Genomic DNA, 26,509 nt, shown 5'->3' on the forward strand with positions numbered 1-26,509 from the left:
CAGCTGAAGACATTTTTATACAAACGGGCTTTTAATTAATTTTAACTTGTATGTCTGATCTTATTGTAAAGCACTTTGTGATTTTTATCTGTGAAATGTGCTTGTGGGCGACCGTGGCTCAAGGGGTTGGGAATCGCATCTGTAACCGGAAGGTCGCCGGTTCGATCCCTGGGCTCTCTGTCCTGGTCGTTGTGTCCTTGGGCAAGACACTTTACCCTACCTGCCTGCTGGTGTTGGCCAGAGGGGCCGATGGCGCGATATGGCAGCCTCGCTTCTGTCAGTCTGTCCCAGGGCAGCTGTGGCTACAACTGTAGCTGCCTCCACCAGTGCCTTGAAAAGTGCTATATAAATCCAATCCATTATTATTATCATTATATAAATAAATTTTACTTACTTACTTTATGCTTTTCTGAATAGTTTCTAGGATGCTTAGAACTCGAATTGCACTGCTTTAAATAGTTTATTTTTGATGCACATGCTGTTTTCCCTGCAAATTTACATCATAGGATTGTTTTTCCTTTTTTCTGCAGTATATAAAAATTGGGGTATCTCAAAAATAAAACTATGAAGACACTCCAACTAAATTTCTTGTTGTTGTAAAGTATTTTTGCAACTTTTTTGTATTTAAAGTTTTGAGGGATAAGCCTCTTCAATTTCTCTAAGTAGAAATATATGTAAAAAAACAAAACAAAAACGATTTTCAGATTTTTTTGTAGTTTATTGCAGGTTTTTGCAATTTATGTAGTTACTATGGACTTAATGCATACATATTATTACAATTTGGGCTATAACAGTTGTATTGATGTATAGCAGCTTGAAATGCTCCCAAAAATGGCTCCACAGCATGTAAAAATACAAAGTAAGCTCTGGTTCTATGGTAGGTCTTAAAGGGTTAAGCAGGAGCTCACATCACTTAGACTCACTTCACAAATTACAGCTATATTTGCTTTTAAAAACTCGAAACCTAAAAGCAAAACACAATCCTGCTGCTACTTAACAACCACTTGCTCACACATAAAACACTCTGCTCTGAGCAGCAAGCCTGCAGAGGGCGATTTCAAGGGCATTCTTGTATTTTAACTTCTTTAACTTCTCTACTTTCTTTACCTCATACATGGTGTCTTTTGGTGAAATTATTAAATCAGTCTCCCTCCAACTCAACAGACTAAGGTTCAGTTATTCACTGTTGACTAGTACAGTAACTCAAAACCCTAAAATAATGGTACTTCAGTATTCTCTCCATACATGGATATCCAATATTATCATCATCTAATGAGTTCTACGTGTTAATGCAGAACAAGTGGCAGATTGCAAGTGCTTATAACAATGGGTAAAACAAGCATAGCTGGGATTAAAGACAGCATTTGGGCGATTGTGTTGTTTCAGAGAAGAAGCTGGTTTAAACAGACTTCAGTCAGATCAAAATAAAAAGAACATAAATGGCCACAAACAAGTGAGCATGAAACTCAAAGGGCTTTTTAATGTTGTTGTTTTTTTCAGCCCTTAAGGCATTCCTATGGAAGTCGTGTTAGTTCACAATCAATGCTCGATCAATAGCTTGTCTATAAGAAAAGGGATCCATAACCACTCTTGCTTGTGTCCTTGGGGCGCGAGCACTCAGGATCAATACGTAGAAAACAGAAAAGAGGTGCAATAGAGAAAACACACTGCAGCTAACAAAGCTTTAAAACCCACGTTTCTGCTTTTCATCTTCATCCCGCTCTGTCTGCAAGGTTAATGATGCTGCACAGAGCTTTTTGTTGACATTTCTCTTTTTGACAGGATAACACCTCTGTATAATTAGAGCGAACTAATAAGACATTATGCAGGATTCGTTATCTCAGGTAGCACATTTCCGATGAACCCACCTATAGGGAAAATCCACTGACTTTATCACTCATATTAGTTGCTCCCTACAGGCTTAAATCTAAAAAGCTGGCTCTGGAGTAGAATTGGAAGCTGGTTTTCACAAGCTCAACCGCACTTTGAAAGGCCATGCTAAATCTATTATTTAAAAAAAAAAAAAAGAACAAAAACACATCTACCGTTTAAAGCGAGTGTTTCAAGTCCATGATTTTGCATTAAAAACATATGCAGCTGGGTTTGTACCCCACATTTTAAAACCTTGACATTCACGTTAAGCATATTTGGATGAAATGGTGGAAATTAAGCCAACACAAGCTACAGTTGGTCCAGTGGTCACATGAGGATGGCTCAAAAAGTGACTCAGTCCCCGTGACTCCTATGGTAAAATGCCCAAATTTATAGCCTGCTACAAAAACAGTCTTGGCCTCTATGGACAGTTTCCACCGTTCATTACAACTATGTAACTTAGCCATTTGAATTGTGCTAAAATTAACATTAGGGACTCTGCTGCTCTAGTTGACGTGTCCGAGTGCTGTTGGGTGGCTTCACTTACTCTAATGTACGTGGACCTCTGTGTTTGTGTTGGTGCTTTGTGAACCATTTTGAATGGCGTTATCAGAGTAATAATATGCCTTGGTTTGAGTTACAGCCCGTTTTATTAATCTGCTGCAGAGCATCAAGTAAGATAAGATAAGATAACCAATATTAGTCTCACACATGAGAAATTTGTTTTGTCACAGCAGAAAGCGGACAGTGCAAAGTTACATAGCAAAAATGAGAAAAAACACTGGAATAGGATAAGAATAAGATACTGTACAAAATTGTACACAATAGAATAAAATAAAATACAAATGCTTTATACAACTGAGTATAATACAACAATGTCAGAAAAGAGTATTGCACTTAGTGTCTGTGAAGGTTCTCAGTCATCCAGGTCATCGTAGTCAAAGGAGCTTGCAAAGAAAAGCACAAGCGCATGGCACAACACAGAAGAGCCACCTCCACAGGAGAAGACTCAGCAGTCCATCTGCATCTTAAGGATAAAGGACACTCTTTCGAGGATACCAATGTTCACATTTTGGACAGAGAGGACAGATGGTTTGAAAGAGGAGTGAAAGAAGCCATCTATGTCCACTGTGAGCGACCATCTTTGAACAGAGGCGGGGGTTTACGACACCAACTCTCTGCCATCTATAATCCAGTTTTGAGATCCCTTCCCAGACGCCTTAACGCCCACTCACATCCTGGGCCATCTGACCTCAGGAATTCGCATGATAAGGTGGGGCCAGGTTTCACAATGAGCTCCCCCGAAACGCTGGCTGATGGGGACCCACGCCCAGTTTCACACCTTGGCTCAGGCGATTAGAGGATCATCAGGGGGTCTTTTTGTCCCTCTGTGGGGGGACACTCCCACTAGGTTTATATCTGGGACTCTCCACCATTTGACCTTAGAACTGAAGAAGCTTCTCGGATGAGAGGTGAAACATCTTCAAGCAACTTAAAGAAGTCCAGACGCTTTTCTTTGCAAGCTCCTTTGACTATTGCACTTAGTGTTATTGCTTAGTGTTATTGCTGCTACACATGTGTGGATTTGTGTGTGTTTGGTCAGTTGAAGTCTTTGTTGTAGAGTCTGACAGCAGTGGGGAGGAAAGACCTGCGAAATCTCTCCGTCCCACATCGTGGGTGCCGCAGCCACTGAAATAGCTGCTCAGTGCTATCAGAGTCTCCTGCTTGGGGTGGGAGATGTTGTCCAACAGGGACGACAGCTTAGCCACCATTCTCCTCTCACTCGTCACCTCCACTGGGTCCAAATGGCATCCTAGAACAATGCTGGCCCTCCGAATCAGCCTGTTTAGTTTCTTCCTGTCCCCAGCAGAGATGCTGCCACCCCAGTAGACCACACTGTAAACAATGGCTGAGGCCACCACAGAGTCCTAGAAGGTTTCAGGAGTGGGCCTTTCGCTCCAAAAGACCTGAGTCTCCGCAGCAGGTAGAGCCTGCTCTGTCCTTTTCTGTAGAGGGCGTCTGAATTCTGAGCCCAGGTAGCAGGTGTGACGTCGGCATAATGGATGAGCTCCGGGGGTCGGTGACCCCTAAGCTGAGTTCTACTTACATATCACTATAAACCAAATATGATTTATACATTTGTTTTTTGTTTTTTTAAAAGCTATCGTAGTAACAATCAAGCCAATGTAAATTTTTTAGCTAATAGTAGCAGTGTTACAAATAAGGACACTGATTTTAGAGACCATGGGTCTGTGCTCTTGGGTCATCAGCTACTCCTTGTAGGCTACAATATGTCTCTTTGGGACTACAAAAAGGTCATCATCAGCTCATGAGGCATTTTATTTTAAAAGAATGATCTCACCTTTAATTTCCAAAATAAATTACTCTGAGTGTACCGAATGTTTATGGTTATTATGCATACTGTGGTTCCAGATAGGTTGTTTATGTTTGAATTTGTCGAGTAGGCTATAACAGTGGCACCATTAATCTGTCCTCGTTTTGTTTATTTGCTTTTTTCCTGTGTGTGTTGTTATGACCCAGGGTCATTATTTGCAGTATGGTGTTGTTATTGTTTGTATTTGCTTGTTTCCAGGTGGAGGCCGCCCATTGGTGGAGGAAGGAAAGAGGCCAGCTACAAAAGGGGTTGGACTGGGCCGGCGAGCAGACTTCCTGGTTTCCCGTGAGCTGTGTGTCTGGGGACCGTCGTGGTGTGTGACGGCACGGGGCTGCAACATAAATGTTGAAAAAGGGTGTACCTGAGCTTGGTAGCTGTAGGGGTGGGAAGCCGTTTTCTTTCATTCCCCTCTTTTCTCCTGTTTCGGGTAGGGAGACAGGTTAGAGAATTGTATTTTGTTTTGGAATCGTGGGAGGTAAGTTAGCTTTGTTTTTCTTTCTAGTGTGTTTTGTTTGTTGTTTTGGCATCGCCCACCCTGAAGCTCGCTACCTGTTCAGTAAATAAATTAACTAATTTTCGTCAAAGCTGCCGCGGTGTGATTTATTTGGTCGTTACTATGTGTAGGGCTTATCTTTTTGTTGTGTTACACCCCGGCCTCGGGCCGGGGTGTGCACTTTATAAATGCAGCTGATAATGCAGCACTGCATACATGTATGGTCACCACTGGCTCCAAAAACAAACACAATCGACCAGCCAAAATACAAATGCCGAAGCTCTGACGTGTTAGCCAACGGTTGATGTGATGGTGGCTGTATTCATTTTTTATATAAAGCCTGCAGTCGGGACTTGATTATATTTACAGTAGAAGCAACCTTTTATTAACTGTTAAATAATGAAATGCAGATATCAACTTCTAGGAGGAGGTTGGGGTGGATGGTGGGTATATAAAGCACAAAAAATGGATTCCAGAAAACTGTTTCATAAAGTGCATAAAATAAAATGTTTGGATAAAGTCCACACCATGGAGATGAAGATGTTGAGGTGGCGCCTGGGTCTCGGGGCCACCTCAGCTTGACATCTTCGATCATCACTCGGTTACCTCTCGACCGATTTCTCAGGAAATGATGAAGAGTGGCGCCGATCATTGACAAGATACAAGAGTCATGTGTCTGATGGTACAGCCATGTTGGCCGTTGTGATGAGAACAGCCCGACGATTAGACCCAGGTGGCAAAAGGCCATGAGGAAGACCACAAAAAGTGCTGGATGGACCAAATCAAAGATGATATGACTGTGACACTGTAAGATGCTCTGGATAGGAAGAAGTGGAGGAAGGCATGCAAAACAGTGGACCCTCTATTAAGCGGACATGAACCACTAGGAAAGAAGAATTGTTCTGCAATCTGGTTGTAAACATATGAAACAACTGCAAACAAGCATTTTATTCAGTGTTTTTATTTTAGACTTTTCCAGTGATTACAAAGGCTGCTTGACAGCTGAAGAGCACATAAAATGAATGCGGTTAAAAATATATTTCCCCTACATTCACTCTAACGTTATGACTTTAGTCATATAGAAATATTAAAACAAGGGATCATTCATAGCTACTATAGAGCTCATAAAAATGATGTCACTTTACACCCACAGCCTCAGTCGTGGTGGAAAGTGTGAAAGAAAAAAGGTGAGAAACAAGATGAAACAGCGAGAACTGAGACATTCAGGCGGACAAAGAGACATCAAAGATCCGCCAGACTTATTAAAAGAAATCGAATTTGAAAGAACAACCAGAGATAAACTTCAAGGAAAGACAAGTATCTTAGACCTACTGAACCCAATACCACATTCATTTATACTAACACCAGACAGCGGCTTCTTCATCCTGTCAGCATGCACGAGTCACGATTCACAGGCTGTACAATGAATACTAAATCCTTTCACACCAATCACACTAACAGATGTCTTCCAATAAGCAACACAGCCCTGGGCTAAATAAATACAGCAGGTTTTGGTCGTCTGTGGTGTTTCAAAGCAAAGTATTTTATGATCCTAAAGTCCTTCTTTTACATAATTTTATATTTTCTTCCAAATCTACAGCTACTTTGATGCCACTGTTGTACAAATATTTAGGTCAGACAGGTAGACACACACAGTAAAACCTTCCATGAAACTTTCAATAAGCCACCAACCAAATTCTGTGCAAATTTCTGGGGACCTCCGATTGAGAAAACCTTCATCAGTGGCAACAGATCAGTCGGGAGTAAGGGAAAGGGATGGCTTGCGAAGCAGCTTGCACCACACAGCAAATCCTAAACGTTATGTAATTGTTCAAAAGCTGTCATATTTTCCAAAATAACTACTCCTAAATTATGAGGACAGAGTGGAAACAGAGATTGACAGATGGATTGATGTAACAGTGGCAGTGCTGCGGATTCTGTATTGATCCTGTGGCAAAGAGATGGTTGAGTGTGAAAGGGAAGCTGTCCATTTACAGGTCGATCTACTTTCTGACCCTCACCTGTGTCAACAAACTGTGGGCAGTGACAGAAAGAATGAGAGTGTGGAAACCAGCAGCAGAAACGAGCTTCCTCTGAGGCGTGCCTGGACTCAGCCTTACAGATATGGCTCGGCAGTAGTTCCAAGCCCCATCTCTTTCAAATTAAAAGGATGACTAAGACAAAATGCCCTCCATAATGTTGGAACAGATAAAACCATGGAAACAATTTCGTCATCATGCACTTGAGTTGTTTTTTGTTGAATTTAATAAGATGTTTTTTCAGCCCGATGACGTCCTGCTTCTCTTCCACTGATGCCTCTTTGGGCCTCATATTTAAAAATGACATTAAAATTACAGTGAAAAGCTGTTAAACACAAAAATTCAACAGTGAACCAACTTTGGATGTTATGTCTGCTTCATTTGTCATTAAACAACAAAGGAGCGAGCCTCACCTGACCGTGAAACTGCTTTCAGTTTATCGTCTGATTAAGAAAATGAAACGTGTATAAAATGGCTGGTTTATTCAAAATTTTAAATCCTTGGAAGTAAAGAAATTATTTAACTTTTTAGGAAATACACTGAAGTCAGGAACGCTATAGCAAAAAGAAGGCTGTTATTTCTATATGCACTAATTTATATTTAAGTTGAAAACGGCATGAAAGGAGACGCTGGAATGGAGATATATACATACATATACATATATTTTAGGGGTGCAACGATACACAAAATTCACTCGATACTTTGGTGTCACGGTTTGATATTTTTTCGATATAAAAATGTTCATGCCTTAATTTTTTAATTTGTCATTTATTAAAATTATAAATATATATTTTAACTCGAAAGTACAGTTTTTATTTTTAATGTTGCTGAAACAACAAAGTAATAAAAAAATAAATCTATCTGATCGAGAAATCACTCATCTTTGGAAAAGAGAGTTTATTACAGAGAAATGGCTCTTTCCAAAATAAAAGCTATACTATACGCTTCTTCTGGGCTATATTCTCAGCAGCATATTAAACATATCAGGTCCCCATAAGGAGAATCATGTGCTAACGGCTGTCTAAATGACTCGGGTAAAGTTTGTAGCATGCATGCTTGTTGTTTTTGTCTTTGCACTAGGATGATGTCGGCGTAAATGTGCAGTCATATTCGTTGTGTTCCCACTAGTGCTGTCAGCGTTAATCTGAAATGACGTTAACGCCACAACACGGCAAATCTCCGTTAACGAGCTACCGCGGATCGCCCCGTGCGTGGGGCTGGACGGCGTCAACACGTTAACGAGCAAACTGCGCTAACGCACTAGTTCCCACCCATGTAATTGAGCATTGCGTGGCACATCCGACATACTGTTTTACTTTTGTCCATGACGCGCTTACCTTCAGGGTCATGCTTCACATGAAGACCAAAATAGTTCCAAAGGCCAGATCTGAATGAGGGTGGGGGAGGTTCAATTTGCCATGTTGCAACGAGCTTAGCTTCTGTCTTGCTAGCTTGCGCTGCGCTCAGTGGATCTGCGCTCGACAGTGCAGCCTAGGCGGAGTAGTCGAACGCAGATCCACTGAGCTCTCAACACAGACAGCATCGTCAGAAGAAAAGTTGATAAAATAAATTAAAAATTTTGATTGTTCGATACATATGCGTACCGAACTGAAAGCACTGTATCGAACAGTTCAATATCGATACGAGTATTGTTGCACCCCTAATATATTTATATGTATGTATATATCACTGTTGTTGATTCTCTGCCATTCTATCCATTTCCATGTATTTCCCCTCTGACGTTTTGTGTTTACCAGAAATTATATTTCAGGAAATATCTGCACGGCTCAGCCTGCATTTGACCAGCCAGCCGTCCAGTACATGGCTCTGACTCGACTTTATTCAGAATATGAGAGGGCTTTTTGTGCTCGAGCCCTGCAGGGCTGCCCTGTTGTTGCTCTTCAGAGAGCTGCTCAGGATTGATGGGGCAATAACAAAGCCAAGCAAAAGGACCCATACTGCAACAGAAGGCGGCCTTAATACAGAGCGTTACTCTGAATTGGGTTTTTGGGAGTTGGTAATATGAGAGAGAGAAAGCTTTCAAAAGAAAGAGAGGGAAGTAAAGCAGAGATTGATGGTGACACATTAGTATGCATGAGCGCTCAGGAGGACGCGGAGTATGACTTTGTAATGTGACAGCAAACAATAGGGATGAACAAGAAGCATCCAAAGGAAAAAGAATGTGCGATCGGATATAATCGGTTCATCCACTGCACTTAACTGCAAAACGGTGTCTTCAAACCTTTGATGTATATAAAATGGTCTTTGTCCAATTTTGAGTTTGACCAATCAAACTTTTTATAAGATGATGGATGATAATGACAGTTGGCAGTAACTTTAACCTTTTTCTGATGATGGCAGTGTTATCTATGTCACAGTGCTAAAACTCAAACACAGTGATAAAGAAACGTGTCGAACTGTCACAGCAATATGGCGGCGCAGCACCTGGGCAAAAGGTTTAGTGAAGTGCAGCATTTTCTTTGATAAGTGGACCTGTCCCCCTCAGCAAACCAGCTTTATACAGCAGGAGAGAGACGGGTGGGGTACGCTACAAAAATGAGCATTTGTTGGCCAAAAGCAAAAACCACAGAAGTAAAACACACAAGCCGGCAAAGACAAGAATGAAGACAGAGAGCTAACTTCACCTGTACATCTGTACCTCTTCAAAGCCAACTAACCTGTCAGCTGGACACAGCTAGAAGCAACTGCGAGACCCACAGAGATCGAGTGCACTCAGTTCAAAATGATTAATCTACAGAAACACGTAAGAATTTTTACCTTTTTAAGGTGTCAAACATGTGGCCTGAAGGGTTAGGCCCAGCAGAGGGTTTGCAATGCGTGAAAAACCGCAGTGAATTCAGTCAGTGAATTATTCCAGTTTTATATAAAATATAATGATGCCAGGAATGATGTCGTGCCTGTACAACAGGGGGGTGCAAATGGTTTGTTACAAGGACTCTGAAGGCTTCCCTTCCCATCTCTGCCCTTTCTCTCATTTTTATAGCAGAAAGACTTTGCAGAAACGTGAACCTGGACCTTTTGCTGTAAGCACAAGTGCAGTTTTCAAGCACTAAAGCAGAAAGATCTGATAAATCCGTTCTGGAAAATCAGCAACTGTGTCACAGCTTCCAAGAGGACAACTGGCCTCATGTATTTATTATTTATCACACTGGACTGTAACGAGCAGAGCAGTGGAGTATTGTGCAATAACCACAATCACAGGACTGTGGTTATTGATTACCGGGGACTGAACTTTTTAGCAGCAGTTTCCTGAAATGTGTCACTCAGGAAAATTTCCAACCCCTCTAAATGATTGTTAATGTTAGTGCTGCACTCTGAAGAGGTTAAAAGCTGAAGCAGCCTTATATAATATATATAAGTGGGAAAAAAATAAACTGGCAAGGTTGTAACTCTTCTGCTGAGCATCGATTTTCCTGCTTGAGAGGATGAATAGTCTGCAATCACTGCGACCAGTTGTTTTTGCAGCTGCACACAAACGCACACACAGAAGCACAGATGCACGCTTCGATCACTCTGATATATTTAGAGCCGAGTGCGCCGTCCCTGTCAGAATTGCTAGTGTGTCATCATGTCAGCGGGGCTGGCAAGCAGGGCGTTTATTTTGAAAGAGGGAACCTTGGGTCGGAGCACCGGGAGAAAAAAAAATAAAAAAAAATCAGCATGCACACCTAGCCTTCTTGTTTTGTTTTGTTTTTTTAATTAGTTTGGTGGCAGAAGGCTGACCTTGAACAAAAGTTGGTAAACATTTCAAAATGCAGCACAAAAAATAAATATCTATGACATGAATTTAAAGGCTTTTAATTTGAGTAAACACGGCAGCTTGAACAAAATCCACCCATCCACTTAGTCATGTAACTGATGCTACTCAGTGGAAATTTAACACTGGATTATGGGACTGAACCATCTTCAGTCATGCTTGGTGAGACTGGTAGTGTTTGCACATTAGATTAGCCCTAATTACCAGACTTCACCTCAGTGCTTAAAATAGAAACACAAGTTTTTTGCTTCATCATAGCTAAGTAATTGCTATTTGTACAATGTGGTGGCCATACCACAATGCCAGTATTCCCCTGTAACCCACTGGGCACAAAAAAAGACTGTATAAAAAAGGTGGACACGACTTTAGCATCAAACCTGCATTCTTCCTAACAGTCAGCAAGAAGCGACTTCTCTGGTTGCAAAGGGACGTTTGATTGTTTATAAAAACATAATATCGGTGGCCATTACTTTAAAAAGTTAATTCACAAATCCACCCCGTTTCATGGTCATGATGAAGAGGGGTCTGCATATCATACAGCACATAGCTAACCTCCAACAATGATGAGGTGATTAGGGCATGTGAGGAGGTGATGCTAGCAGCTGGTAATGTGTCACCCAAACAAAAACAAATGGCTCAAATGAGCATCGCTGGAGCACAAAGGGTGGATGGAAATTATGATCTGCCGCCCCTCCCTGAGCCTGGTTCTGCCGAAGGATTTTTCCTGTTAAAAGGGAGTTTTTCCTTCCCACTATCGCCAAAGTGCTTGCTTGGGTTTTTCTCTGTGTGTTGTATAGTCTACATTACAATATAAAGTGCCTTGAGATGACCGTTGTTGTGATTTGGCGTGTATAAATAAAATTGAATTGAAACATAATGGAACTATAAGCAGCTGGAAATACATAAAACAACACTGTAACACTTTTGTGCAGCACCTCATCAGTTCAAAGGTCAAGTTACTTCAGCTATTGTTAAAATATAACTCAGTAATTTTATACTTTAACATTTCCAGAGAAAAGCACCAGTGAGGTGACTTTTATGCTTAGGTTAGACTTATGCTGTGTCACTACTATTGCACTGTAATGGCGCTGCAGCCGGTGCCTTGTTCTAATTGATTCAAAATTTTGTGAAAAAAAACAAAAAGACACCAACTTTGTCCAAAAACCTCTCATGTTTAACTGTTTTCCACTTTTTCTTTGGTCATTTTAGCCTTTTTGGCCAGGGTGAATCACTTTAATCTGCTCCATCAATCCTCTTCACCTCTTTCTCTCTAATTATCTTCAGGGTGCTTCCTGTGTCTTTCTCTTCTTCTATCATTCGTCAAATGCAAGTCTAGGGTCAACACAAACAGAGACTGCAAGCTGAAAGAAAAATGTGGAAAGAGAACTACCACGCAGTATGGAGCCCCGCAGGGGACATGGGAGGGAAAAAAAATTATGCGGGGCTCCGTAACGCAGTGAAATACAAGATGAATTCACTATGTTTCCACAGAAAATAAATACCTCATTGTGAACTTTTATCAACATAACCGGGATGATCAGAGATCATTCTGAACCTCAGCCTTTAAGGAAACCGAAAATCCTCAAAGAAACTTGAAGCACCCATTCATTTCCTTTACTCTTGATGCAGAGCAGGGCTGTGGGTTCAGAATATAGTGAATATAAGTGTAACAGCCTGCAAACGTAATCTCAGGACCATTATTTCTAAATTAGCTCATTGAGTGTTTCATTCATAACAATCTCACAAAAGACTTACTTTGCCACATTAACAGTTCAAATCTCTCAAATATTGCATTTAGATTTATGTAGAACAAGGAAAACGCAGAACTTACTCAATCTTTAGTATTACTACTACTAACAATAATAATATAGTAACATAACTGCAAGGTACACGCAGGCACACACACAAGAAATATTTCAATACTTCCTTAGGTAGAGCAAACTATGAAAGATGACTATTTTTAGGCTCTTTGAGGAAATGCTTTGCTTCTGGTGCTGATCAAATACGGTTGCTAAGGAAGGCAGCCACTGTTTCCAACTGCTGAGATACTTTCTCTGGTACAACCAGACAGACAAACTTGACACTTTGTAGGCATATTAAACTGTGTTATCTTGTTCATTTAACACTGTCTATTACTGTTACAGATGGGCAGGACTGATAACATTTACTACACCTGATATCTTTTGATATGAAAATTTGGAAAACAACACTGAGGGCAGCATATAGACATAATGACTCTAAACCGTAACACTTAGTTGGATACTCAGCAGTATTGATACTAGGAGTGCCGTATTCACCTCATTCAGCTGATGCACAACTGGCAGGTGCACAGCCCCTCACCTCACTAGCAGCTGAACACATTCAACATTTTCATTTTACACAGCTATCATCGACATTAACCTGACCCATGATCACATGTTAATGTTAGCCACTTAAAATGATCAGAAAACAGAATTTTATTTATGTAGCCCATTTAATTTCATGTAAACTCAGTGTACTGAACATGAAAGATAAAAACAACTGATGTGGGTCTACAACATGTAAATTGACTGATTCTTGTATAGTGCTTTTCTACTCTCTTGGAGTACTCAAAGAGGTCTATACAACATGCCACATTCACCTTATCACACAAGCAGTTTCTTTCTATGCTTAGTGCTTCCTAACTACATACACACATTCATACTCATACACACATTCATACTCATACACACATTCATACTGGGAGAGCAACTTGGCGTTAGTATTTCCAAGGATACTTGACATGCAGACTGGAGGAGCCAGGAATCAAACCACTAACCTTCCGATAAGTAGGGGACCCCCACATAGCTTATAACAGTAAAAAAAATAAATAAATCCACAAATCAATGAAAAGCACATGTGCACACACACTGTTATTAAGTGTGCAACTGTGAGAACAAAAAAGGTCAGTGGGCAGCTTGTTCCCAAGAACAGGACCACAGTAATTGAAAGCACTTTGAACACACTTAGATCCAACTCTAATAAAACAGTTCACAGACCTGCACCTGATGACCTGCAAAATCTAATCAGGTTAGAGAAACTGAAGAAGTCAGAAATGTACTGAGGGACCAAACCACAGAGCTTTAGAATACAATAGCATATAAAAGAATAACTTCACATAAATAGTTAGACAACAGGAATGAATAACAAAAAAGAGGAATATATACAAAATAAGAGGAAGACACACATTAAAAGGACAAGTTACAAAGTGCCTAAATGTAGTGCAAAGGACTTGGTCCAAGTATAGAGTCTGTGTGGTAGTGGTCTGAGTGACTGTGGGTGGGCAGGAGTGGGGTGTGGGGGGATAGTGTTTGTTTACAGTCCAAATGGCCCAGAGGAAGAAGCTGTTTGTGAGTCTGGAGGTGTGGGACCTGACTGACCTGAGGCACTGTCCGGAGGGCAGTGAGTCAAATATGCAGTGGGCAGAGGGCAGGGGTCACCTGTGATGGTGCTGGTTTTCCTGAGACAGGAGGATCTGGTGATGGCCTCCAGGGTTGGCATAGGGCAGCCAGTGATTCTTTGGACAGTGTTTATTACCCTCTGCACAGCCTTCCTGTTCTCAGCTGTGGCCCCTGCGTACCAAACACAAGGCAGTAGGAGAGCATGCTCTCCACTGTGGAGTGGTAGAAGGCCAGCAGCAGCTTCCAGTCCAGGTTATTCTTCCTCAGGACATGAAGGAAGCGCTGCTGCTGGACCTTCTTTACCAGGACATTGGTGTTGTGGGTCCAGGTGAGATCAGTGAAGATGAGGCAGAGAATCTATTATGAAATACTAAATGGATTTAAAGGTAGTACTGAACTGAAGGTCAAACTGAAGGTCAAATTTCCATGTATGCGTAAGGACGACTGCATTCTGAATTACCTGTATGTAGCAATACTGCTGCTAATAAGGATGTAATATGATAGTAGTTTATTATCAAGCCTATGCGGAACATGTTTCAACTGAAGAGCTCAAGGAAAGAAACAGTGGCTAAACCAAAGAAACATGGCAGAAAACAAAAAGGGGAGATGAAAAGATTACCTTTGAAGAAGCAGGTGGATTCATTACAAATGAGTCTACTGCCACAAAGGAGTGAGGGAGCCTTTCATTACCTTTGATTATCTTCGTATTTTCATTTATATAAATTCCTGCCAAATTAAAGTCAACAAAGCCTATAACATTCTGTGGTCATGTTTCATATCGAAGGTTTACCTGTTGTAATTTTCATTAATCATCAACTATCAATCCCCGTGTCCCTTCCCATTAAAAAGTCTTCCAGAAATGACATCTCGGCAAAATTAAAGGGAAATAAAGCTGTCGATTCACAGGTTGATCTATGTTCCATCACTTATGGTCACGAGCTCTGGCTAATCACTGAAAGGGTGAGAGTGCAGATGCAAGAGGCAGAAATGAGTTTGCTCTGAAGAGTGGCTGGGCTCTCCCTTTGATAAGATTGTAGTTTGGCTATCAGGAGGCCACTTGTTTTGAGAATCATTGTAACTAGCAAAGATAAACAAATGAAGATAAGTGCAAAATTTTTCTACAATTGGAGCTAATGCAATGAAATCTCAATCTTATGTGTACTGTAATGGGTAAATTTGAATAACAATTAAGTATGCTTGTATCTAAAACATGCAAAATTACAACTAAAATGGGAATTTGTGCATCATTGAGTGGCTTATAATGGCTATAATCATCAAAATCTGTAAAGCAGAAATAACTGGAGACACCTGTTAAATAAAACAACAAAATATTACTTTAAAATGCCACATTTCAAACAATAGGGAATAGTAAATGAATGAAGGCAAATTCAGTGAAGGAAAAGTTAAAAATCAGGGATGAAGATTTAAAACGTATGAAATTATTAAATGAAAGGCCTGTTTATGATCTACTTCCTCTTTGATCTTTTGTTTATTGTTCTTCCTCTTTCTTTGACGTTTGTACAGTTGGATATCGATCTCTGTCTTCTCTCCCTCTCTCATGTTTTATTCAACCGTTTAGACCGAGGTGTCCCATTTCCTGCTTGGCGGCCATCTTGGTTGGTGGCACTGCGACTTGGCAGTTGGCTTCACACTGCCACTGCTTGCTTAGCTCAGCTCTGATTTTTCTTTTCCCATCTGTTAAAGCACACACACACACACACACACATGCTGGGATGTGTCCCAGATTCCCGTCTCAGCAGGCAAAAAGTTCAAATCAAGTTTTAATGTTCCTAAATCTCGCGTGTGATTGGCTCACACACCCCATGAGCAAGAAGTGGAAAACACGAAGTTTTTTTTTTATGCTCTCCATTTGAAAAATTTTCTGCTTGCAAGGTTTCTGTCACAGATAAGACGAGCCTGGTCAAATGAGGTGAACAGATTGTTGTTAAAGCTGTCGCAACATATGACTCATCTGTTGAGCTCTGCCTAATTCATTTTGCTCTACAATCTCACCTCAATTATAGCTAAAATTTATATGTTAACCTTTTAATCTAATTTTTGCCTGGAGCCTATCCCATCCATTGTAATCTGCTATACACAGATTTAAAATCACAAGCTAGCCTCACGTGCATGGACTGTGGTTGGAAGCTGGAGTATCAGACAAGAATCCATGCAGGCACAGGGAGAACCTAAAAATTCCATCCTGGATTTGAACCCTTGACCTACTTGTTGTGAGGCAACAAGATCCACAACACCAACGCTGGAGTACCAAAACCTGCAGTTTCTTCTAACAGCTTCTTGACAATGGCTCCAAAAGTGAGTCAATACCAGTTGACTCCTGTTAGAGCAGAAATAAATGTGTTTACAACCTCATACAGTTTTACTCTCTTAAGCTAGTTTTGCTCTCTGTCTGACATAAACCATGGCTGTGAACTAGATCATGGTTAATAACAAATGAATGGAGGACGTGGTTTTTTTTCTAAGGATTTTCACCACTGTATCAACCCCTGCAGTTAATTATGCTAATCAGTTTCAGTGAGTTAAATTCTGGCATTTTATTAGTATTTTTTTTTTTTTAGATATCTGTGTCTATGGCGAATAACTAATATTTCTGGGTGTGCCTCTAGTGGCCAGTGGATGAATTGCATTTTTTGTCCTTTATTTTTCTTACACAACATTAACTTGACATTCCTGAAATGAGACAGAAGCTGAAAATAAACAAACACATAAGTCCTAATTTCATAATAATGTGCTATGTCTTTTAATTTTCTGAGTTCAGACTTTCCTCAATGTGTTATTTCTCCTATTGAATTAGATTTTTCCAACCTGCTATTACTTAGTAAAGCAGCACACTGTATTGCCGCGCTGCTGCATGTAATCACGGGTTATTATCTCTCACCTCTGCAGCTCAGCATCTACCCTGTTGTTCAGACTCGGTTCTCTCTGCTTTGTGCTTGTGTGTTTGCACTCTGCCTGGTACAGCCATGAATAAACCATGGCCGTGAACGACATCACAGCAGTCAGAGTGTCGATGGTTAATCAGCACCAGAGAGATGACAAATCGGGTTTATATTTCAGTTTACACACAGAGAGAAACTCATAGATACAGGCAGACAGACAGTCCCTCTTTTCTGGTTTCCAGAGTTACGGGTCTCTGACGTCTCGTGCTGCCTGCTGCCCCCTCACTTTCCAATAACGCCTACTGGTGATTCACAGATCTATTTCAGGCCTCGCTACCTGCCTGCTAGCCGTCGACATCTCACCTCAAAGATCCGTCACCACCTCAAATCAAATGGGAAATTCATATGTGACAAGTCAAAGGTGTTTTTAAAGAAACACCTGTAGAACCTGGATTTATAACTGAGACAATACCTCATTCATACACTTAGCTTGTGATCCACCATACACAGCAACACAACATGACAAGTTCATTCATGATTTTAGTTTATTTTGACTCAGCCTGCTTCTGAAAATAGTCACTACGGCACCAAATGTCAATAATCTGCCACTGAAATAGTCCCGAACAAGGATAATACTCAGCTTTATTCCAGAAATAAAACTGTATATTTACAAGTCATTTTAAAAGATTTCCATGTTGAATAGAACAGAGAGTCCAATCTGAAATTACTGGGGGCTAAACTCAACACATACTGATGCTTCTGCTCCTTTTCTATGTAGCAACACCAGATTTATCTTTTAAGTTTCCCTTTAATCCTCTGCTTCCATTTTTAATTGTTTGCCTCCTTTAAAATGTTTTAGGTTCATAGAATTGTTCTCCATCCAGAGTTTCATCAGCATTGTTCTTATTTAGCAGTTACTATCTCTGAGTTGTAACATCTGTACACTACACTAATATTAAAGTACTAGCTTACACAGTCTCTTAATCTTGAATTTAGGTATTTTCCAGTCCCACTGCCACAAATGCCAGATGCCTTTCAACATTTATGAAAGAACAGGTTGTTCTTAAGCGCTCACCGAATTCAACTCTGGTACTGTAACAGGATGCCACAGTTGCAACCAGTCAGTCTGTGAAATTTCTTCCCTTAGATATACCACGCTCAACTCTAAATGGTGTTACAGTGGTCCTTCGCTATAATACAATTCACATTTCGCAGCCTTGCTGTTTCGCATTTTTGGAAGTTTTTGTGTGTGTGTGTGTGTGTGTGTGTGTGTGTGTGTGTGTGTGTGTGTGTTTATAGCCCACTGTGTTCTGCATCCTAATTGGTTGTAGACCACTGTTAATCCATCTCGTGCCTTGTCTCCTACACAGGACAGAATGCATTTAGCTTGTCAAATTTACAAATTTGACAAGCTGAATTACAAAATCTTTGAACACTATCAGTGTGACTTTGAATTGCTGTACTGTATGTTTGTAAGTTTTCTCAAAAAGACACAACAATGTCGATGAAACATTTTGCACCATCAAAGACAACCGCCGGTGCCTTTGGGTTCATTCTATCTTTGGACTTATTTTTCTACGAAGGTTTGAACTTTGAGAGTGTTTAAACAAGAGTGAAAAGTGTGAAAATGTTCGTGCCTGTTGGAGAAAAGTGTATAAAGTGTGTAGTGAGGGGTTTTACAGCCTTGAAACATCTATAATAATTGTAAAAAAATTAAGTTGGCTACTTCGCGGATTTTACCTATCGCGGGTTATAGAACGTAACTCCAGTGATAAACGAGGGACAACTGAACTGCAAAACAGAAGTGTTTAGGAGCCACAGCAGCTCATTCACAAAGTGGCAGGTCATATAAAGTTATAGAGCACAGTTGCTGAGTGCCGAGGAGCATTATGTGTAAAAGTCAACAACACTCTGCTGAGTCAGTGACTCTGGACTTCCAAACTTTCTTTGGCATTAAAATCAGCACAGAAGCTGTGCTCTGGGAGCTTCACTGTGCTGGTTTCTATGGCTGGAAGCCTGACATCGCCACATACAATGCCAAGCCCTGGATGGAGTTGTGGAAAGCATGCCACTGCTGTTCTCTGCAGCAGTGGAAATGAGGAGTCATGTTTCTTTATAGAGCAATCATCTGACGAGTCTGATGAATGTGTTTGGCGAATGCCAGGAGAACGTGCCTTAAGGTTTAGTTCCAGTCAAAGGAAATCTTAATTCTTTAGCGTACCAAGATAAGATGGCCAATTCTAAGCTTCCAACTTTGTGGGAACAGTTTGGGGAAAACCCCTTTCTGTTTCAGAGTGACTGTGACCAAGTGACACAGCAAGGTCCATAAAAGCATGGTTGGATGAGTTTGACGTGGAAGAACTTAAATGGCCCTCACAGAGTCCTGACCTTAACCCCATTGGGGCGGTTGTGGCTCAGGAGGTAGAGCAGCTCATTTAGTAATTGGAAGGTTGATGGTTTGCTGGCTGCACCATTCTGCTGGCCAGAGCATCCTTGGGCAAGATACTGAACCCAGACTCACTTCTGCTGTGTTCATTGGACTGTGAATGTTAGATAGCAAGCACTTTGACATAGAAAAAAGTGCTTGTATGAATGTGTATGTGAATTGAAGAATAAAGTATGTTGAATGCTCAGGTAGAGTAGAAAAGAACTATGCAAGAACCAGCCCTTTCAGTTTTGGATGAACTAGAACGAACAATGAATGCTTTGGGAGATTGAGATCCAGGCGCTCGTATCCAACATCAGTGTCTGACCTTACAAATGCTCTTCTGGATAAGTGGGCACACTCCAAAATATTGTGGAAAGCTTGATGGGATGCCATAAGAGCTACTGTAAGTGTAATGGGTAGAGAGGTTTTGTCCATACAGTGTATTTATACCCTCACAGAGAATCATGTATAAGAAGATCACTTTTTACTTTGCACACATCTTTACAGCCTGCTTAGATATCTGAAAGGTGAAAAACAGCCTTTGATAAATGAGTATGACACGAGTACCAATCCAGAACCAGCCAAGCCAGCTGGTCGTCTCTTTTGGATAGACTGTGCTACAAAGAAACAGAGACTGCCTTTGGTGCACCAGTTTCAGAGTTAACGCTGTCCTCTGGAGCTGTCTGAACATGCAGGACGCCCTCCGTCTCTGTTGCTGTACTTTTTATTTTTGCTTTTTGCTCTGCTCTGCTCTGCTGCAGTGACCCAGTTTCCCCCTCAGGGATCAATAAACATCATCTTCTCTCTTTATCAGCACCCGCAAACGCAACGAATGTGTAGGAATTTGTCCCGATGACAGACGAGACGGAAAGCAAACATGGACAACATCGATCGGCTGTTTTTGTTCCTCTCTCTCTTCCTCCTATTTTATTTTTTACACTTTTTAATGACATTAGTGAAGCCCTCGGGGTCAGATTACTGCATGAAAATGTCATATTAATAACATTTTCATTGATTTCGACTCTCTTTAAGAACAGTGGGAGGCCCAGACAAGCACAGACACACATTAATTTACCAAAGAAGAGCAAAGATAAGAGTAATTTGTGTGTCACAATTTTATTTCCTCTTCTTTCCTCTCTGGTAATCGTCTGTGATGTCTCCAATTTATGAACCTTAACAGCGCGTGACTATCCAAGTGTTTATAGCACCACTACCAGCTACAGCAGTAAAAGTGTCTTACAGTGACTCTCTGCAGACACTTAGCTGTTAATATTTCTTGCAAAATAATCAGAATAAGAGCTGTTTTAATAAGTATAGGAGCAGCAGGGGCATCAGCTGCATTAGTAAGAGCGGTAAAAGCAGCAGTAAGAGAGGAAGTCCTTTTAATTTATAGACAACTTAGAAGTTGTTTGACCACTTTGAGTAAGACTAGAAATGCACTGTGCAACTGTGGTCTTTCCCCAATCACATATAAAAAAAATACTAATTGGTACTATGCATAGAAATTCTGCAACATTTTTCACAAAGTCCATTTTTGTAGTGTGCAACACTGTCAGTGGAGGTTAAAGACTGGCCTCTGAAAGGTACAAACCACAAGCATTCAATGAAAAGGGGAAGCGCTCCAGTGACAAGCACACGCTAAGCAATTTGTTGTTCAGCTTGTTTCCCGATGACACTTTGACTAGAGGAGCTGGGTTATTATAACTCCGACCTTCCAGCTTCACCTCCTGAGCCTCAATCGACCCGTACAACTGAAGGTACAACTGGATACTTGGGTTTGTTGACCTGCTCCTGCCGTCATCCTGCTGCGAGATCGCCAATAATCAATAACCAACCACTGTCCCTGAGGAGGGCTGTGGAGAAGGGTTAAGTGTACTTGTTAATTAAACTGTAATTTAAAGTCAAACCAGATTAAAAAACAAACCACACTTCCTTCTGTTTTCTCTAACTCTGGATCAATGACACACATTCATTAATGTCAAAGAGGAAACAGTACGAGCCCGGATCTGCAGGGATTGTTTAAATGGACAGGTGTTGACATGAATGGTATCAAGGCACATTGAATCTGGAATCTTGAACTAAAATAATTAATCTAACAATTCTGAGAACAGGAAATGAATGCATTCATAATAACAAGCTGAAAACCCCCCACAGTTACTTGAGAGCTAATGGCAAATCAATCTGACTATCTTTGCTCCCCAAGATATTTATCCTGCAACACAACCTTATAATTTGCTTTACTTTCACAGGGTCAAACACTTTATTGCAAGGATTCTACAATAATACCGAGAAAACAGAGAAAAACCCAAACAATCACATTGGCCCCTTTGACCAAATGCTGTGGTGACAGTAGGAAAGAAAAACTCCCTTTTAACAGGAAGAACCCTCCAGCTGAACCAGGTGCAGGGAGGAACAGCCGTGACTAGTTGGAGGTGAAGGGAAGAAGATTGGGCCCCAACCTTAAGTGTGGTGTAGTTATCAGCAAGCGTGGTGAGCTTATGAGCAAGCCCCACCAATAAATGAACACTAATAATAACTACAGATTAATAAAATACTAGAACTGATGGTGTGAACCACACAGTGGAGGAAATTTGTTATGTAATTCCATTAAAATGGCACCACAGATGTAGTGGAGAGGTCCACTTCCGCGATTTAATTAGTTCAGGTGAGCTAGCTGTCAATTAAGAGCCCCGCCCTGTTCTTCAGTTTCCAAATGTAGGAGCTATGGAAGCACAGTTATTATGAACTAGTAAAGCGCTATATAAATACAGGCCATTTACCATTTACCATGAAATTGAAACCATCCACAGGGGCTAACACGGTTTTTGTAACCAGGCTCTAAACATAGACACAGCCTCAAGTGGAGGCTTGTTGCTTGGGCTCTAGGGCTGCAGCTATCGTTTATTTTAGCAATCGAGTAATCTATTGATTATTCCACCAATTAATCAAGTAATCGGATGAAAACTATTTTTTGTCTTATTAATGACCAATAGTAAATATTCAAGAGAGAAAAAACTGGTCTTTCAAAATGAACTGCTTATTGGTTTCCATTTTAGAAATTGCAATTTTTAAACATTTAACTGCAACCAACATCTCAAAAAACAAAATAACTAAACCCTTTGACTGTATAAACGCACCACATTAAATTTTTATTTTTTTAAAGAAAACATTTTCTTAAATGGAAAAATATATTAAAAAAAATCTCAAGTACAGTCAAAGGTCAAATCAAATATAATAAGATAAATAAACAATCTGAACTAAGGCATAAATATTTACCTTTACTGTCTATTTTTAAGGTTTTCTGACATTAATTGAATTTTATTTCAGTTTTATTTAGCGGCAAATCACAACAACAGTCACCTTAAGGCGACTTATATTGTAAGGTAGACCCTACAATAATACATACAGAAAAAACAACAACAATCATATTAGCAAGCACTTTGGCGAAAGTGGGAAGGTAAAACTCCCTTTTAATGGGAGGCAACTTTTTTGTGCTGCTGAAAAATGGTGTAGATGTTAATAATTAATAATAATTCAGTGTCCAACAGACAGTGTCCAATTTGATATTGTTTCACTTTCAATCTGAAAAATGTTACGAAAGCTTTGCAATACACCCTATGCCCTTCTTAGACTCAGCTCTGTTCGCTTCCATGTAAAACAGGACAGCTGCTGTCAGCCTTCAGCAAGCTGTCTAATTAAACCAGTGTGACTAAGTTAACAGTTTTGTATATTTTAATACAACTTCTGGAGGCTTACTGCTGATTTTTCTCAGCATAAAACAAACGGTGGTGGATGGAGGAGTAAAAAGTTTGCTTTTCTTCATGTTGGAGTTTGTTGATCAGGTGATTTAATGAAGGACTGAAAATGTAAAAGGTGAGTGCAGGAACACCGCTGATGTTTTGGATGTTTTCCTTCACTCGGCCTGAAATTTGGGGCACTGTGGCCTTGATGTTGTTCAACTTTTTAATCATACGCTACTCCTAAATACATATCTATTGCAGGTCTGTTTTTAGTCTCAAATGTAGGTGAAACACTCTAGTTTACATAGTTTATTACATCAGGGTGCAACAGAGCCATGCGTTAAACTAAGCACTGAAGCAAAGAATTTGGGTCAAGAATTTATTTAATCAAATTACTTGATGAATAATTGCAGCCCTAACAAACTTCAATATAAGGAACCCGAGTCCCCCCTCCTCCTGTCCCTTACTATTTTTCACACACATGACCATTCAGCTCAAAGTCCTGCCACTTTTCCATCTGCAGCCTCACAGAGCTGCCAGCACGACCGACATCACTCCTCAGCCGACATGATGAGCGAGGAACCCTGTGGGGAGGAGGCCGGACGGACAGACGCCGGGTCATACAGGTTCTGTCTGTCTGTCTGTTTGTGCTTCACTCTTTGTATTCATCTCACATTCAGATTCAACCACCAGAAAACAGGCTGAAAGGTTAAAGCGGTTCCCCCAAAAGCCTCCAAACAAAAACATGTCAGCAAGTGTTAAAAATAAATCCTAATCATTAATGAGACTGAAATCTGAGCCTGAGTTATGATTACGCTGTAATGATGGACAGATGATGGAGGGCGGTAGGAGGTGGACGTGAAGTGGAAAACGAAAAATGGAGGCATGATGATCAGAAAAAAAGAAAAAAGATTAAACAGAAGGATCGATGGTGAAGAAATCTAGGAGCAGAGGATGAGTGTAGGAGGAAGAAAGAATAAAGGAAACATGGATTAAAATGATGATCAGAGGGTGGATGAGGGGATGTTAAAAGACAGAAAAATAGCACAAGGAGGGGGAGAAGTGAGAAGAGATGGAGGAACGTCTCAAAGAACAGGAGGATGAGGAAGAGTGGAGGAAAAGATGAAGGGAGGACTGAAAACAGATTTAAAAGTAAAAAGAGAAAGAAGAAAAAGAAGCAGAGGGGATGTTCAGGTGTCTAAAGCTAAAAGATGTTGGGTTGGTAATGGATGGATAAAAAGAAAAAGAACCGTGTGGAGAAGGAGACAGGATGGGAAGATGGGAAAGATGGAGTGATAGAGGGATTGGAGCAAGAAGAAAAAGATGGAGTGATAGGAAGGAAAACAGAGTGTGGATGGAGGGATGGATAAGAAAGAAGCAGAGGATGGAAGGAAACAGAGGAGAGATCAGGAGAAGGAGGTGATGCAAGAGGCACAGAGAGAAAAGGAGGGATGGGTGAAAGATGGAAAAGATGAAGGAGGACAAGAAGGAGAAAGATGAAGCAGTGTTATAGAGGAGGGATGATAACAATAACACGAAGAGGCGAAGAAAGTGTGGAGGAAGAATGGAAGGATGAAGGAGAAGGAAGAGGATGATGAAGGAAGTTTGTATTTTAGAGGTATGTCGATTTTTTAAAAAGGATGAAGGAAGATGAAGAGGATGGAGAGATGGCGGAAGAAGAAGAAGATGGAGGGATGTGAAGGAGGAGGGAGGGAATTCCCTGTTGCGTGGATCAACAGCCAATCAGCTGCACACACACACTTTCAGCTCACACAGTGTTACATAACATTACATGCAAACCTCTCAGTGTGTGTGTGTGTTTGAGGGGGGCATACCCCGCTTTTAATTCACACAAAACATCGCGAGAAATCTGAATAGTTTACACACAAATCTCGTTTTTGTCTGAGGAAAATAATCAGACAGTTCTTTACACAAAAACAAATTTAAAAACATCTGAATGAGGTAAAATGTAGATTTTTAATACTAACTCGCAGCTTTTAACGGAATAAACGTGATTTCATTAAAGACTAAACGTGTTTTTGTTGATATGAGTGGATTTATGTGCGTCCACAGGTTTGTTTGTTTTTTTCCGCAGAGAAATGTACAGACACATGAAGGGAAACAGGAAGCGGGTCTCTCGCTCCTTCTTACCTGGGTGGCTTTATGGAACTGCTTCTTCAACCCCGCGACAGACATCACTTCAGCGGCGGAGGCAGCAACCACAGAGAAACGGTGTGTGAAATATTTATGTGAAAGCTGCACGGACAGCACGGAGCCTGGGACGGGAGCGAGGTGGAGCCCGAAGAGACGGCGGTAAATCCTACGGTTCGCTTTAAAGTCGGTACTGTCCGCTTATTGTGGAGGAAAATGTGGTGGAAACGCGAGCCGCTGATCGCCAAACCAAACCCAGCTGGATCTATTTTCAGTCAGAGAGAGAGAGAGGAGGAGAGGAGGAAGAGGAAGGGCAAAGATCCTCTAATGAGAAAATGGATCACACCAGCCTCTTCATGCTGGCACTAAAAGCTCATTTCATATTTATGATCTTATTCTTTTGCCCTTTTGTCCACCAGTGATGTGATGTGCTTATAAACCAGGATGTCCAGCTCTCAGTTTATGGCTCATGGAAAACTTTCTCTATTCAATCACATGCTTGATGAGACCAAAACTAAAATCTGGACTTCAATGGGAAAACAAGCTTGTTTAGTCTCAACATAAAGTTCAGCCAGAGCCCAGCATACAGCTCATGTGTTTGATTTGGCAGATGTGCACAGATGTGTCAGTGTGACATCATGAAGCGGTTTAGCAGTGAAGCAGACTAACGGAAGCTGGAGTTTTATGTTCATTAAATCCCCGCAGCTTCACAGGACCCAGAGGTGCCTCTCCAAAGTGAGACATTTACATAAGTTCACACTGTGGCGCAGCAGCTGCAGCTACAGTTACTACTGCATTATTCAGAGGATCACTGTAAGTCAGTATATCTGTTTCTCTACACCTAAGACAGGTGAGCTGTCACTCACAGTCACAGTTTGAATAAGAAATTATTTCTTACACATCGACTGACTTGATGTTTTTTATTTTAACAGATTTTTGTTTTGTTTTGTTTTGGGTTTTTTTTTTTTAGCATTCACATTAGTGGTTATTATTAATATTGTGTGGATCTTAAATATTGTGACCTCTCTAGTCACTTAAATTTTGTGGTATTTATGTGAAACCTTCAACTTTTAGAGCTTTTTCTGGGCACACCAAACCTCCAAGAAGATATGGGGGTGCTTCTCAAGATCTCCCACAAGAACATCAGGAATAATTAAAATCATCAAAATCGGAATATTTTATTAATCCTTAAAGAAATTATTTCTCTATCTATCTATCTATCTATCTATCTATCTATCTATCTATCTATCTATCTATCTATCTATCTATCTATCTATCTATCTATCTATCTATC

General features: G+C 40.6%; 1 protein-coding gene across 1 annotated transcript in view; it reads right to left on the reverse strand.

Moving 5' to 3' along the window:
* LOC102308269 (endophilin-A1) overlaps positions 1-25,522 on the reverse strand; it is a 46,364-nt gene extending 20,842 nt beyond the window's left edge. Inside the window, exon 1 of the mRNA XM_005949401.3 lies at positions 25,216-25,522. Coding sequence (XP_005949463.1) covers positions 25,216-25,260 — 45 coding nt within the window. The 5' untranslated portion in view covers positions 25,261-25,522. The remainder of the gene's footprint in view (positions 1-25,215) is intronic.
* Positions 25,523-26,509: the final 987 nt, after the last annotated feature.

Source organism: Haplochromis burtoni, unplaced genomic scaffold, assembly GCF_018398535.1.
Source record: "Haplochromis burtoni strain Fernald_Lab_line unplaced genomic scaffold, NCSU_Asbu1 Contig_454, whole genome shotgun sequence".
NCBI classification, from domain to species: Eukaryota; Metazoa; Chordata; class Actinopteri; order Cichliformes; family Cichlidae; genus Haplochromis; species Haplochromis burtoni.